The sequence below is a fragment of the Stegastes partitus genome, unplaced genomic scaffold (genome assembly GCF_000690725.1).
Source record: "Stegastes partitus isolate 25-593 unplaced genomic scaffold, Stegastes_partitus-1.0.2 Scaffold81, whole genome shotgun sequence".
NCBI classification, from domain to species: domain Eukaryota; kingdom Metazoa; phylum Chordata; class Actinopteri; family Pomacentridae; genus Stegastes; species Stegastes partitus.
This window is the reverse complement of record NW_007577812.1, coordinates 226195-242308: the sequence shown is the minus strand read 5'-3', so window position 1 is coordinate 242308 and position 16114 is coordinate 226195. Positions and strand designations below refer to the sequence as shown.

At 40.4% G+C, this 16114-nt stretch overlaps 2 protein-coding genes across 2 annotated transcripts; one reads left to right on the top strand and one right to left on the bottom strand.

Moving 5' to 3' along the window:
- Positions 1-103: 103 nt before the first annotated feature.
- LOC103353698 (SH2 domain-containing protein 7-like) lies at positions 104-3959 on the top strand. Its single transcript, XM_008276802.1, has 9 exons — positions 104-196; positions 431-559; positions 654-787; positions 1195-1352; positions 1907-1996; positions 2412-2577; positions 2658-2807; positions 2920-3603; positions 3702-3959. The coding sequence occupies exons 2-9, from the start codon at positions 517-519 to the stop codon at positions 3747-3749; spliced, it is 1473 nt and encodes a 490-aa protein (XP_008275024.1). The 5' UTR covers positions 104-196; positions 431-516; the 3' UTR covers positions 3750-3959.
- A 2705-nt stretch (positions 3960-6664) lies between these two features.
- On the bottom strand, positions 6665-16114 carry cib2 (calcium and integrin binding family member 2). Its single transcript, XM_008276800.1, has 7 exons — positions 16108-16114; positions 14441-14883; positions 12997-13031; positions 10155-10266; positions 8873-9020; positions 8573-8768; positions 6665-7435 (listed from the first exon to the last, which is right to left on the bottom strand). The coding sequence occupies exons 2-7, from the start codon at positions 14489-14491 to the stop codon at positions 7414-7416; spliced, it is 564 nt and encodes a 187-aa protein (XP_008275022.1). The 5' UTR covers positions 14492-14883; positions 16108-16114; the 3' UTR covers positions 6665-7413.

Sequence of the window (16114 nt, the reverse complement as noted above, 5' to 3'; positions counted from 1 at the left end):
GGGTAATATCCCATCTTATTAGGGTTTTGTTTATGCCCCTCAAAATCTCAACAAACACACTGAATCTTCCCAGATATTTCCACTCCTTCACTCAGCTGCTCCTGCCTCACCAACACATCATCTGAATTTATTGCACACCCCAAGTCAGACAACAGAAAAGATCGACGGCTGACGCAACTCCCCTCCCATTGCTACGGTAATCAAACACTCCATGGTGAAACGTCTCCTCTCGCCAACCAATGCACTCGTGCGCACATAAACCACAGCTTGCTTTCCGTTTCTCTTCAGGAAGCGCTTGCTTTGTTCAGCAGCTCTGAACTGCCTGTTCTATGCAAATGAGCTGTATGAGCTTGCCGTGCCGTTGCCGACCGCTTTCCAGACCAGTGGAAAAGTGTGTGTAATAGTAAATGTCATCTCTCTATATCTCCAGTGTAGGGCCGTACTCCCTCAAAACACTTTCAGTTGGAGATTAGAGACAGTTCAGAAGTTAAGAGAAGCATTTTACTGTTTGCTGAAATGACAGCAAGTTCAAACCCCACACTGGTAATCTCAAGGACAGGTACGTACTCTCTCTCTCTCTCTGCTGAAAAATACTTTACAGAAACAGTAAGTGAGTTTAACAATACATTGAATCCTTTTTATTCTTTTTCTAGGGATTGAAAGGAACTGCTACAGACAACAGAAACCAAGATCTGAAAAGTTCTGCCACTTTTCACAGTCAAGACAAAAGGATCAAAAATATACAACATCGCCCTACATTAGGACCTGTTTCAAACTTTGCTTCAAGGTAAGAACTGCTTCCAAATCTCACTAGAGCTTTTCACTTAAATGACTAACTTATTAACTACATACCTGCATGCAAAGCTCGTCTTATATCAGTGACATTACGGCGCAGAAGGTCAACAGAAGGCTTATTTGGCTGAGCTAACTTTCAACGTTTTTGGACTCGGAATGGATTTAGTGGAACATGTAAAACATTAATATAATGAAACAGTAAATATTTGTTGTTCGCTAAAGCTTAGAAAACAGAGGCTGGGGATGCCAGTTTTGAGAACATTGAGCTGCATTCATGGTCTGGTTGACACCTCCTGGAAAATAAGCAAATTAGACTGTTAATGTACTGCCTCACTGCAGGCACTGAGAGGTGAATGCTTGATTGTCGTCTTCATTGGTTGTCCGTGTGGTTTTGATCAGGATCGGGCGAAGATGGAGCAAAGGGAACCGACAGGGGATCCTAACATTGAAGGGAGACTCAGGGAACTGGCCTCAAAGTGGTTCATAGACACTCAGGTGCCACTCATCGTCAACAACGGCCTCTTACCCACTTGGTTTCTGGGCTTCATCAGCAGAAAGTAAGTATTTTTTGATTAAACGATTGCTCAAACTGCTTAAGAATTAAGTTTTACTCTCAATGTTAGTTTAAATCTTGTGCCCTAAACTGACAAAATTCCTTATTTTTATAGAGAATTTCCAAATCAAATGTAAAGATTACTTCTTTTTTGTTTTTTTTTGGCATACTTTAAAAAAAAAGAAGAAAAAAAAGTGATTTTTTTTTGGCACTTGTTTGTCTAAACAAGTTGCAAGCAAATTTTTTTCTCAAATGGAAAGTGTCCACTTGGTAGCTCACCCACTGTTTCTTGCTGCCCTTTACGTCTGACAGACATAGCAAACGTAGACACCCACACAAAGAGTACAAGGGACAGTTAAGTCAGATCTATGTTGGTATTGAGGTTCATGGAAAGGGCTTGTAACGAAATGGATTTTCCAAGACGAATTACGCCTCGTTCTGCTCCAAATCTGCCTCACCGTTTCTGTCAAACTTTTGCTAAATCGGCTTGAAACCATCACTGATGTACTAAAAAGTTCAGAAGTTTGCATTTTAAATGTGCTGTTGTTGTGTCTACAGGGATGCTGAAGACATCCTCCGAGAAAAGGAGCTGGGCTGTTTCTTGATCCGTCTCAGCGATAAGGCCATCGGATACATACTGTCCTATAAGTGAGTGTTGGTTTGGTCTAAACAAGCCACAACATCAGATTAAAATGTGCATTATAATCATGTGCTGCTGCGTGGATCATTCCTACAACCTAGCTCTGCTTCTACGAATTTTTAAGTATAAATTAATTCAGTGCCGTAAAGATCCAATATTTTTAAAGATGGCTTTCAAGCTATTCTTTTGTGGCTTAAAAAGCGGCTCTAAAAGTCACATATTTGACATTATGCTGTTTTTTAAGTTTACTGATAATGTAAATGTTGTTTCAGCCATTTAAATCTTTTTTTCTGTTTCTATCCATATTTTTTTTCTTATTTATTTAAAAATTTTAGCTACATTTTCAGATCCTGTTAGGTGTAACATTGGGGCCAACGATAACGTCTCATCAGTGCTTTAACAACATATTTTTTCCTGTTTCAGAGGCAGGGATCGGTGTCGACACTTTGTGATAAACCAGAGTGAAACGGGACAGTTTGTGGTCTGTGGAGACACCGAAGGACACGACACGGTGCCTGACCTGATAGAACACTACAAGACGAGCCCCATCGAGCCGTTCGGAGAATATCTGACGTGTTCGTGTTTTGAGGTGAGACAAAACTCCTTTTCTGATACCTTTCTTTTAACACTGATCCAGATGAAGGTCTGACTGGTGTTTTGTTCTTGCAGGAACTGGATGAAGAGCTGTATGATATCATCCAGTTCAGCCCCAAAGAAAAACCTGTTGTTCCCGTCCGATCTGTGAACAACAAGCGACAGCAACAAAGTAACTCAGAGCAGCAACCTACACTGCCACCAAGGAGCAACAGGACATCAGAGGTGAGTGTAGTGCATTAATTACTGAGAAGTTATCCTGTCTCATGTGTTACAATGAAATTAGAGCCGTTTTATTATCTTCAAACTGACTTTAAGAAACTGTTTCATACAACAGGAAGTACCACCTTTGCCTCGGAGGAGCCGGCACCTCGACAGCAGCCCCACCAGCGACCAAGACAGGGTTTTGTACGCTCAGCTTATGAAGCAATCCCCCCGAGCCCAACACATCAGCCAGGACAGTTTACCAGGAAGAGCCGAGAGGTCAACAAACAAAGACATTGGAAGGTGTAGTCCTCCATCAGGACCAGAATCTTCCTGCTCTGAGCTCGGCCTGCTGGAAGGCAAGAGCAGGTCTCTGCCGCTGCTGGACAACATCTCTGACGGAGAGCAGCTGTACAGGCTGAGCGTACCTCCCGACACCCCGCCAAGACTTTCCCCCAAACCACTCAGACAAGCCACCAGCAGCGTCCCGCAGCCCGAGAGGACGGATACGCGCAGCAGACCGAGCAGCAGCCACAGCCTGGACCGCATGAATGACGGTGCAGTCTATCACCTGGCTGGCCGGCCCGGCAGCCCGCACACTACACCCTTTGACACTAGATCATTAATCCCAAAGCAGCACGGAGATTCTGTGTACGCCGAGGTTTCCGGTGAAGTTCCCGCCGGGTGCTTTCCTCGTGACAGTGCATACGAGCTGATTCCCAGCCACAAGGAAACAGCCCAGCCTAAACCCAACAGCAACACTTACGAGCCTCTGGAGGACATCAGACCCAAACATAACTCATCCTGGGGGTTAAAGGTTAGTTTGAACTGATTTAGTTTAAATACTTCCTTGTCCACAGTGAACTTGATGTTTATCATATTTATTTGGTATTAAAACTTATTTACCTCCCACAGAATGACAAATGGAAATGGCTGTTCCCCGAGGCCAAGAGGAAATGGTGAAGAGGTTACCTGACTAACTGCTGACGAAAATGTTTTTTTAAATTGACACTACTGTGCAGCTGACTAATATGCACTCTGTGACAACTTGTTTTAAATATTTAACATCAAATGACGTCTTTTGTATTTTTATGTATTTATTTAAAAATTGTGATGTTAAAGTTTCATTTTTGTTTCCACGTGTAATTAATTAAACTGTGTACTGACATTTTATGAGGGCATATGTCTTTTTTATTTAAATAATTGCTTTCTGTCTGATAATTACAGTTATGAAAATTTATCCGAGATAAGGGCAAGTTTCAGGTGCGGCAATGAAACAAAAAAACAGCAAAAAAAAAAACTTACAAAAAAAAGCTTCCATCTACAGTGTGTGATTCACAGTAAATGACAGTTTATGTTGCAGGAAATAGTTTTCATCTCATCAGTACAGAAGAACCCGAGTGAATCCCCTAACAGCAAGTTACTGACAGATTACAGTTGAGAACATTAATAGTTTTTCTCATGAGGAAATAGAGGACGAGGAAGAAAACTCCTGCTGTGTGCACTCCTGTAAAACATGAGGCCATACTGATACAGAGAAATACTGAGTGGAAATTCATTAAAGGCCTTTATGTGCACGGATGTTTAAAAATGTTTTGACTACATGCCGCTGCCATCGGTGCCGCGGCATGTAGTCAAAGTCACAGGAAACTTTATTTGCATACAGATCTCAAACGTCTGCATGTAGCAGCGATGGGGAAGCGGGTCGAAAAGGTCATTTATTGTCTTTTATCAACTGTTGCTCTTTTGCTTTCCTAATTCTAGTTTGAGCGGGGCCGGTAAATCGACAAAAAAGAGGTTAGCTCTGCGTCAAATGCTTTCATAGTCATCTTCTTAAGCAGTTAAACACACGTACAGACACACAAAGGACACGTTAGAAAGACATTAGGAAATAAGGTGTTTCCCCGAATTTATGTAATGCAAACTATGATGTGTTAAACCACGAAAATATCAAACATCCAGCTTGGAAGATGAACAACTTTGTGACATTTCTGTCACCTGCTCTTTCACAGCTGAGATCCACATGATAAAGCGTCACTGGAAAACAAAAGGCGTAAATTCTGTTAACAGATAAATAAGATGTCGTAACTGCTCGGTTGTGTGTCAGTGGGTTTCTGCATTTCTGTGTAACACCGATGTAAGAGAATGTACTATATTAATGCTAAAATACTAATGAAAAGGAAGTAATTATGACAACATCTAATAATACATACACACATGCCCTTTGACTTGGTCACTATGAAGTGTTATTTAGCATTTAGAACTATACAAACACTTAAACTGTTGGGATAAGTTAGTTGTAAGCAGGATTATGGACATTTTAAGTCCTAATTAATGTAATTGACAACAATTATCCATAAGTTAATGAAAGGTTAAGAGAACAGGGTAAACTAATTTTACATAGGCAGCTTTTAAGCTGTTCAAAAATGTGGTCAAAATTCATAAATAAATATAAAAATAAGCTCAAGTTCCTTGTTTTGGAGCTTGGAGTTGTCACAGAGCAAAAGTATTTGTCATTGATGTCGACGAATACATTACAAACTCAAGAGTGTCATTGTTTATGCTTGTTTATCATGTTAAAATCCATTTAATAATTGTTTATTTACAGCTTGTTAATGGGATCAGGTAAGAAAAATGGAAGCAGCACCAACTTTCCCAATAATCTCTTTGCTATGAAACAGTTTGCGACAACCCCCGCCGTTCTGCTGTGAAAGCTAAAGGCATCGTCTTAAATCAGATCAAATTAACGCAAACAAGGTCTCATGCAGTGAAACCAGTGTGACTTTCACACTGTTTGGCTCCTCTCTACCTCAGAAACAGTTGCCTACAGTAATGGCTGCTTTACAGCTCCAGTATCACGTTGCACCAGAAGCTTCTCTGCTGGAATGAGCGAGACCAGTAATTAATGAAGCCACACAATCAGCACTGTATTACTCTGAATATTTGATACTGCCCTCATAAAGGGAAGTGGAGATAACGGGAGGGGAGAATTAACTGGCTGCTCTGATGACTGCACACTGCTTAACAGACTTAACAGACAAATCCTCCTCCTTCAGTCGAAATAGGGCACACGGTATCATTTTTCATAATCAGTGTGACTCTATTTTGTACACTTGTGTTGCTCAGATGTGTTTAGGTTGTGCAGATGCTTCTGTTTTGTACGTGGCCCGAGGTGCAGTTTAAAGATTTCTTAAGCTCATTTCTTGTGTTTGCATTACTAACAGCTAACAGGAGAATAACCAAATTGTTTTCCCACTTAAAACACATGCAGTGGTCTCGGTGTACCCTGGGATGTCTTGTTATTTTATTTTGTCGCAGCCTGCAGCTGGTGTCTAAATTTCTACTTTGAAGCTGTTGTGTATGTGACAGATTAAGCAGGTCATATTCATTTTTGCAGACGTGACGTGACTGTTAGCAGATGCGTGGCACAAAACACGTTGATAACAAGGCCTCCATGTGCGGCTACCCAACATGCAATTGATCATGAGCTGTACAGGAACAAAAGTACACTGTGCTTCATATGTACCTGATGCAAATCTGCACCCAACAGCCCACAAACCACAACCCGTTAATCATCGACCGGCACGGCTCAGACCATCTCCTCCGGCTTTCCGCTCAGATTAACTGTGCGTGCAGGACGTAATCATGCTGGTGGTGAATGCTGAGGCAGCTCGCTCCTATTGATCACATCCTCCTTAACAAGTTATTACAGCTCACATGATGGGCAATGCAGAGGCGCAGTCATTTCCTGATCTTTACTGTGCACAATCTGTGCAGGGTGGGTTGGTCGGATGAAGAACTCATTAAAGCTGCAGGTCAGGACGGTCGAGAATAATCCTCACGGATGCAGTCACACGAAGCGATAAAGTCAGAACACACGGGGGAAAGAAAAACATTTATTCAAAGAAAGACAAATTCACATGAAATACTATAAAATACATATCCAAAAGATGGCTGTAACTAACATCTCATGATAATGGCTGAGGCAGAAGATGAAAGCTACCAATATTTAGTCCGGATGACAAAGCCCTTCAATCTAACCGGAGAACAGTAAGATATGATTGTCATCATGTTCCAGTTCCACCACCTAAACACTGCACCTACAAATACTGCATAGCTCTTAAAAGAATATCTGTATGCCCTTAATGTCAGTGCTGTGTTTTCATTCACGTCAAGCTTTCTCCATAGTCTTATAAATATACATAAAAATTATAAATACTGACTATTTAGTGTGTCGCTGTACAAAGACTTCACCTTATGTGCAATATAGACAGATGAGCAGTTTTATGCATTCTTCAATGTGCACAACAGGCACAAATCCAGAGTCTGGCTCATTTTGGACATCATATTTAAACCTTAAAATGTAGAAAGAATAGCCTTTTTTCCAATTCAGGTCAAGCCCTTTCATAGGTAGTAAAAGGAACATATTTGAATCTACAGGAATTGAGCTTTATCCAGTATTTTGTTCCCTAACTTAGCAGTCTTCACTGAGATAAGGACAGCTGGAGAAGAGGCCGCAGAGGATTGATGTATGCCTTTTTTGACAACGACGATGAGAGACAGGCAACACGGTTCAGCTGGAGTCCTCAGGTTCAGCAAGACCTTCGAAAACGTCCGTTCAGCGCCCTCAGATTCGTATGTGGAAGGTACTGGAAAAGCAAGAGAAAGAATACAAGGGATCAGCTTTGATTCAGCTGTTACATACTGTCTGAGTGTACATGTGAGTGTAAACACAGGATTCCTAAACATGTGACGTGTTTGTCATTTTTAATGGGACAGAGAGGGATGAGGCTGTTTGCATTTTAACCCTCTGAACCCCCCAAGCTGCTCCTGGACGTTCTTTGCTCCGGTCACGTTTTTACTAACTGTGAGCTCATTTTCACTGCAATGTAAAGTCTTCTCTACAGAAACAGCTATGGCTAGAAGTAGAGAGAACTGCAAAAAATGTCTCATGTGGGGCATTGCAAAACTACAATGCCATAAATCACAAAAAAATTGACTTTTTCTTTTTTTTTTTTTTAATGCAATTTCTTTAACTGTTTCACAAAAAGAAAAAAGAAAAAATGGAATCAATATGTACAAGATTTTTCCAAGAGCCAAAAGATTTTTTCCAAAAAATGGGGTTGCACTTGCTATAGATAGGCTATTTGACTGGGTCTTCTACAAACTACTCTGCACATCAACATTAGGAAGATATTTCAAATATGCTGAATGTATCTTCCAACAACTTGCTGACAACTTGCTCCTCTGTGCCTCTCTACATTTACTTCATTTATGAAGTATGTGTTATTATCCTCTCAATCTCGCTATTCGTCTCTAAACTGCTCTGCATCAGCACAACCTGCAGTTCATCCAAAAAGACCCTGAATTTTGCGACATTACTGTTGTTCTTTGCTGAGTCAGTCATGGCGTCTCAGTTGCAATGATTTTCTGTTTGTTACACAATCTGGTTCCTGCAAACTTTATATTTTGGGCCATTATAACGAGACACATAGAATAAAATGATTTGGATCAAATATCTCAATTATAAGCTGATTTTTGGCTGTGTTTTCTTGGCAGAACTGTACTGAAAATTAAAAAAAAAAAAATCCAAGGATATTTGCCATTTGTACTGTTTCTGGCTCTGATAAATGGTGGAATTGTGTTGATTTTTTAACAATAACACATCTTTCAAACCTGCTGCCAGGTTTTTGGGTTCAGAGGGTTAAATAGTGGAAGCTCAGGATTAAAAGATATAAACATAACTGCAAAACATTGGTTGTCTTTAGTAACATGCATTTGATTACCTTAAAAAGTCCGGAGCCCTGGATATCATATTTTCAAAGTCAGCAAAAGAGAGTTTGTTGTCACCGTCCAAGTCTGCCTCCTCGATGGTTTTCTCACACACCAGCTCGACCTCCTCAGGAGTCAGCTCCTCCTTCGTCAGCCTGTTAAGAGTCTTTTCGAGGTCCTCTTTGCACAAGTAATTATCCACATTGAAATCTATGAGCAACAGAGAACACAGTAAATATCTGTGAAATCTAATTCCATTTAGTTCTGAGATATTTGCAAAAAATTGTGACGGATGATTAGAAATGTCTTGTTACCGTATATTTTAAAGGCGTAAATGGCCTTGAGTTCTCTGGGAGCCATTTCACTGAGGACTGAGAACATGTCCACAAACTCATTGAAGCTGAGATTTCCCATCCCATCCTCTGAGAAAGACTCCACGATCCTGTTACGAAACGGGTTTTCCTGAAACAAGATGGCGTTTGAATTTATACAACTGCAGACACATTAGCCTAAATGTAATAACCCTCGTAACCAGGAGCACCAAATAATTTCTAATACAGCACGTAGTTTGGATAAAATCTATGACAGTTTCATTAACATGCAGCATCACATACGAGCTGCAGAGGTGTAAACGTGTGTTCTGCTGATCACAGGGTTCAGCTGAAAAGAGCTGACTCTCTCTCTTTGCCGGTGTAGTGAAACCAATATTTTCTCCTCCGCTGACCAACCATAAGTTGCTCCTAGGAGTTCTATATCAAAGATAATAAGGTGGTTCGACACAACTTGGAGTAAATTCCCATTTAAGAGGACGGTGTCAAAGGAGACTTGTGTTCTCTGCGCCTGGCAGCAATGTTGTCCTGAGTTTGGGGTCAACACAAGATCAGCAAAAGAAGACAATAAATTGAAGTGATGCCATTTTTGACTTGATATCCGAAGGCAGTGGAGCCTGAATCACTCTATTTGACTCTACGCAGCTCATTAGTCTTCAAGGAGATAAGGATGTATTTATGGCTATGAAGTTGTAGGTGCTTTGGGTGACTGTGCATCATCTGGGCCTCATAGATCCTGCCTTCAGTGGTCTCCATCTTTCTCCTGCCATGCTCAAAACCCTGACAGTTTTACAAGCGAGGGCCAATTACGCCAAGAAGAGGGACACATTATGAGTCTCTGCGCTAACCCCTCGGCGGATAAGGAGCCAATATTAAACAATACGGCATTCATGCGTGGGGGGGGAAGAAAAGTGGAGGCAAATGTGGCTGTGACGTTAATGCCATTTCTAAAATTTCTAGATGTTCTTTTCAAATGGCAGCTGCTTAAAAATAGGAGGGAATGAATGTGTCAGCATACAGAGCCAGAGCATTTCATGGCACATTAACTTTCATAAGCGCACAGGATGCGGTGTCATACAATCAGATCAGGGATGCTGACGGTTAAAAATCAATTCCGTCCTCTGGAAGAGAGAGCGTATTGATTAGGTGTTGGTCAGGGTGTGTGTGTCCTTGCAGTGCGATGCAAAATACGCAAACGCAACTTGGTGCAGATGGCTGGTGGAAGACAGAGAGCAGGTAGAAGAGGCTGATTAGCATTTCTTTTTACCTTTAATTCTGGCATGTTGACTATCAAGGCTAACGGCAGCTTACAATCAGGATCATTGGTGTAGTCCATTGGTACAAGATGTGGAGCCAACTCATGGTATCTGCCGTGCAACCTGAAATTAAAAATACAAACACTTATGAAGCATTGCGTCCCTTTTTTTTTGCTTCTGACTTGCTGACATTTACAAAAGCATCAATGCACGACTCAGTATATTCCTGTAAACACCTTAAAATGTGAAGCACCACTGATGTAATATGGACTTTTACAATTAGCTTTTCCTTGGACACAATCCCTCTACTATAGAGCAGTATAATGTGAATAACATCATGTCTCTTTCATTACATGTTAACTGTAATGTTACTTATTACAGAGAATAATGTCTATAAACTGTCCGGAGGCTGTATGAGTGATAAGAGCACGACGTCTGGACAGTCTGTGTTTATCCTCAGCCTCCACTCCATCCTGTCCTTTCACTAATCTCGTCAGGGCGAACCTTCATTTGCAGAGCCGAGCCATTTATCAGCAGGGACACTGGTCTTTGAGGACAAACTCACTACAATTAAATTATATAAACCTGCCAAAGTGATGGAGATTTAAGGCTTTGCTGCCGGAAATGATGAGTAAACCTGCAGTTTGAACGTGCCGTGACCCTTCAAAGCGTTTCATCTCATGAGGACAAAACAGCATTGTGATTTTGATTACGTTTAGTAAGTTTGTGTTTCCAAAATGACGGCTCATTTGAAAATAGCAAAACACTGAAATGATGATCTGATGTTAAAACGCCGGATTTGGCAACAGGGTTTAAATCAGTCTGGACATCAGTGAGAGCCTCTTTCCCTCGACGTTACATAACTGCGCTGTTGCAGCTGTGGACGGAAATAAGAGTGTTTTATGAAGGTCATAAAGTGCAGAACCCTATTACGCCCTCTGCCGATTGTCAATTTTGTTTCCAATCTGCTGGTAGCCCTGGAATCAAAGTCAATCCAATATCAGGAGGTGGAACAACTACATGCACACACACTTGTTATAAAAGGAAAAAAAGGACAGAAATATATTGGAAAGAAAAAAGCAGCTTGATGAAGATGGAATTTAGAAAGTCTTGCTGACCACAAATGAAGTAATCTTGTGGCTTTAATGTAGCACATCTTATCTCCTCTGCTCAACAAATAGAAAATATAGGAGTAACATGTTGTATAAAATGTTCTTTCATTCTTGAAAGTACCACAGCACCAGAGCGTTAATGACTGCACGTCTTATTAGAGGAACAAAAACCCTCCTGCAACCTGAACAAATCAGACACCAAATTCCTGCAAGCCTTGCATCACACAACTCTCATCATTATGTAACGTTACACTGCAACATCCTCCAGTATGTGCATTCAATTTCTTTAAGTAGCTGTTTATCTTCCAGCATCTAGAACCGCTGACAAAAGATACTGAAACGTGAGCGTCTCTGGTCAATTCCATTAAAAAGAAAACCCACGTCATTTATCCTCGTCATCTCCTGGGTGAGTGACAGGGAGAGAGAAATGATGCTACCCGGTGAGTCATGACATCCAGTTAGATTGATTTTTAGTTCTTTTTTTTTCAAATGTTGGGGATGCACATGTTGAAAGAGGTAGAAATGTGACACTTCATCGGGTGGCGCTGAAAACAACACCTCAGTCAAAAGGTCAACGTGACTTCCACAGGCTTAGGTAACATGCTGAGCTACACGAGAGAAGCATCTAGATCTTCACTGACGACAGCAATCTGCACAAATAAAGTCGCACACCGTGACATTTAGAGATGCCATGTATGTGTTTGGGTTTTGTGTGGCATCCTGTTTATGCTCATCAGCAGTCATTTGAGACACACTGTGCCACATTAGCTGTGGTTTCAGAATGACCACATTTAGTAATTTTGCTTTGCGTCTATAGTTTTATGTGCGTTTTGTATGAAGAAACACACTGACATAAAAATGTACGTTACAAACTATCATTTTATTAGTGTAAACTGCATGTTCACAGAATAAGACAAAAAAAATCATTATATGTTACAGCAGTGAAATTGTGCTTGAATGTGAAAATTCTACTTGTTTGAGTCCCATTGCTCTAAATCAGTGTAATCAGAAGCCACCAAACATCCATCCATTATCTATACACTGCTTCATCCTCACTAGGGTCGTAGGGGGGAGCTGACTTCACACCTACGCACAATTTAGAATAACCAATTTGGACTGTGGGACAGACAGAACCCACGCTGTACGAGGAGAACATGCAAACTCCACACACTGGTGCCTCCACCTGGACGCAAACCAGCGACCTTCTTGCTACGAGGCAACAGTGCTACCAACTGAACCACCTTGCAGCCCAGCCACCAAACAGTATTCATTCAAACCCGTCCTAATAATCAACCAATACACATCTAACGGTTAACTTTAATTATGCCAAACTAGTGTTGATAATGTGCTAAAATGAAAATAAGTTTAATGAATAAAAATTGCACATTGCAGCTGCTAATGAAACCTGAGCATCAAGTTTCTCAGGTGCTCTGAGGATTTAGCTCATGAATGAGACACTTTTAATTCCTCCAGCAGGAGATCATTTCAGTCTGAAGTGGTCTTTTTTTTTTAGGGAGTCTTGCAATGCATGTATTGTTTGTGATTTAACCTACAGTGTGTGCATGCCAAAGCTACAGCCACGTGTTATCTGCAGTGCACGCAGCAAGAGCTGACCACATGGAGACAGACTTATTACACTCTGGTAACACTATTATGTGTCTCATGGCTGGAGCAGGTGGTGAAACGTGTGTTTTACTCCGGATCAGCAGCGACCAAAAGATACAGCTAATAAAACTCTTACCGTAGAATTTCTTTGCGAGTGAAAAACGTACAGTCCTGCAATGAGAGAGAAAAAATAACACTTTAAAACACAAATACACTGATTAAAAAACCCTGTATTTTCTGACATTTTTTATTTAAAGTTCCAACAATAAAAAAACAAGATCACTGACACATCTGTGAGTCACACACAATGACATTACAGTTCCTCTGAGGTCACGTGATCAACCATTACAGTAAAACGCACTTCTAGGTGTCTGGTTTCTCTTAAATGATGATGTGTGTGACTACACGAGGGAACATGAGCTGCTGTTGTCTGACATGCATGTGTTGGCACACGCGTTCCCCAAACAGCCCTACCGGAGGCAACTCAATTTACATTTTGCTTTTGTGTCCATCCTGTCTGAGCTGTGCTGCTGGGTGTAAGAAGCAGACAGCTGGGATCTACAGACAGTGTGATTTAAAAAGAAAATAAAGCTTTCCTGCATCCTCCTTTGCTTTCACGCCAAGACGGAAGATGTTTAGGTGATGATAAGTGTGTGAGAGTGTATTTGAAGCAGTACCTGACTAACCATCATGACCTATTACACTCTGAGTTAAGCCCACACATGAAGAAAGATAACAGAGACGTGTTCGTGAAGTTAAACTCTTTGAACTTTTTGAACAAATCAGACCAGTCAGCTGATGTTGTTGCACCTTTAAATAGCAGAAGTAAAAACTCAAGAGGGAAAACAACAACTTTAAGACAAACTGGAAGCAACAGCGTCCTAAGAAGGGCTTTTAACAAGTAGCTGGAGTAACCAGAGAGGCTCTTGAGAACTAAACTGTGTCCTGAGAGTAGAGTTTCACCGCATATCACGCTGGCTTAGCATCAATTATTAAGCCCACGCCTAATCACATGATAAACCTGTGCACCTGAAGATGTCTTTCTTCATGGGAAAAAAAAAAAACAGGTAACGGAAGGTCAGGCGCTCTCGGACGACGACTCCGAGTGCATCAGATCCTCCAGTTTGCAATGAAATCAAAACCTTTGGCTATTCTCACCTATCAAGACGGTGTCAATATTTAAAGAGAGCAGAGGCATAACTGAGCACAGGCTGGCTGGAAATAGATTATTGTGCATCACTAATTAAATGGATGGGGAATCCAGAGGCACCTGCTTGTGATCAAGACTGAAAATTTGCTGTTTTCTCCTTTCAGTACCATTAAAAGTTGTTTTTAAAAAAGCAGTAATGGAATGTCAGTTTGAAAAAATAATAACTGAAGCATTTATACTCTGAGCTAATAGGCATCCCAATGCTCTATAAGCACATACATCTTTGCTTTTAATCCACTTTTTCTTCCAAAAACACTTTTATTTTTTAATTAGCTGATCATCTGCTCACATGAATGAATGACAGGACGTTATTTGACATCTGTTTGATCCAGTTGGACTTACTGTCTCCACACGCAGCTCCACATCTTACCTGGTAAGCATCAAGTTGCTCGTCGGTAAATATAGTTTGTTTATTCCCCATTTTTAATCAGGTGATCTGCTGCTCGTAAACATTCACAGCACTGAACGTCCGAAGCCTTTTCTCAATGAAAGGCATTTAAGGAAAGGTCCGCGGAGTCAAAGTCTCCGCACAGGATGCGCTGGTTTCGATGCAAACTCTTAAAAAACGTTATTGATGTCCGTCCAGGAGAAGTCCGCCATGACTGATGAATGATGCGTGCATGAAAAGAAAAAAAGAAAAACAGGAAAACAGGAAAAGGAAAAAAAGTAGAGGAGCAGTGTCCAGTGATGTCGGAGGCTGCGGATGTTGTCTGCGGACCCAAAGGAGCGCAAAACCTCTTAATGGTGCAAACGGATGTGGTTCTCCTGAAGCACCCAGGTGGCGTCCAGAGAGTCCGCACGGACCAATCAGACCTCGAGGAAATAAATAAAGAAATGCATGTGAAGCACAACCTGCTGGATGATGTAACGACAGGAGAAAACAATGTATAGAAATCATATTATTAGTAGTGGTTATTTATTTATTTATTTATTAATTCTAGATCACGTGGTCACTGTGTACATGCTTTATCTGCAGTGAGGTGAAGATCACAAACATACATTTCCTCATATTTCCACCTGAAATATAATAAAGTATAAGAACAGTTTTTCAGTATACAGTCTAACAGCCATGTGTAAATACTAAACAACACGAATGCACTAAGACAATCTGAAGAAGACCCCTTAGATACTTAAATCTAGTAAAAAATAAAAATAAACAAATAAATTAGTGTTTGTTTTTATAAATTAGGTTATCTAGCAGCTAAGGGCACAAAAAAAGATATAACTGAAAAGAATAGAAAATAAACATATCTTAAAATTATTGTAATTGAAATAGGTTTTTAGATAGATAGATAGATAGATAGATAGATAGATAGATAGATAGATAGATAGATAGATAGATAGATAGATAGATGGGTGAAAATTGTATTTTGATAGAATAGCAATGCGTATAGAGATTATCCACTTAATAAAACACATTCAACACTGGTTATATGAACCTATACCTCTGTTATTTGTCAACATGTGTGTCTAATTTTTTGAAATATATTCACATTATTAGACTTGAATTGAACAGTTTCATCTCTTCAGTTACACTAGTAAATATCTGTGATATTACAATAACCTTTCAAATGTATTTTGCCTGTCTGTTTATGTCCACATTTCATTTTGTCTTATAAACATGATGATTTATAGGGTTATTCAGTTACGGTTTTAAATCATTCACAATCTGTTTTTATTGATGTTTTTGTGTCTTTGGGGGGAAACAGTAAAAAAAAAAAAAGCGAATTAGAGATTTTTTTTCCCCAGTCTTCTCTAATTAAACTAACATTTATTGTGGGTTATTTCTGCCCTGACTGGATTTGCCTGCTCATTTATTTACTCCCTCTTTTATTCAATCAACGTGTCCCATTATATTTATTTGCTCTTCGCAGATCCATTATAAAGCCCTGTAGCAGAATCATTCTCCACGTCGTTGTGATGAGAACAAAACTTTTAATTGATAGAGAACCTGTTGCACGGAGGTAACATGTAACGATCCGGGAGCATCCCATCCAAGCCTCGTCCTCCCCCTCTGCCTCCCTCCCCGCTACTCACCCCTCTG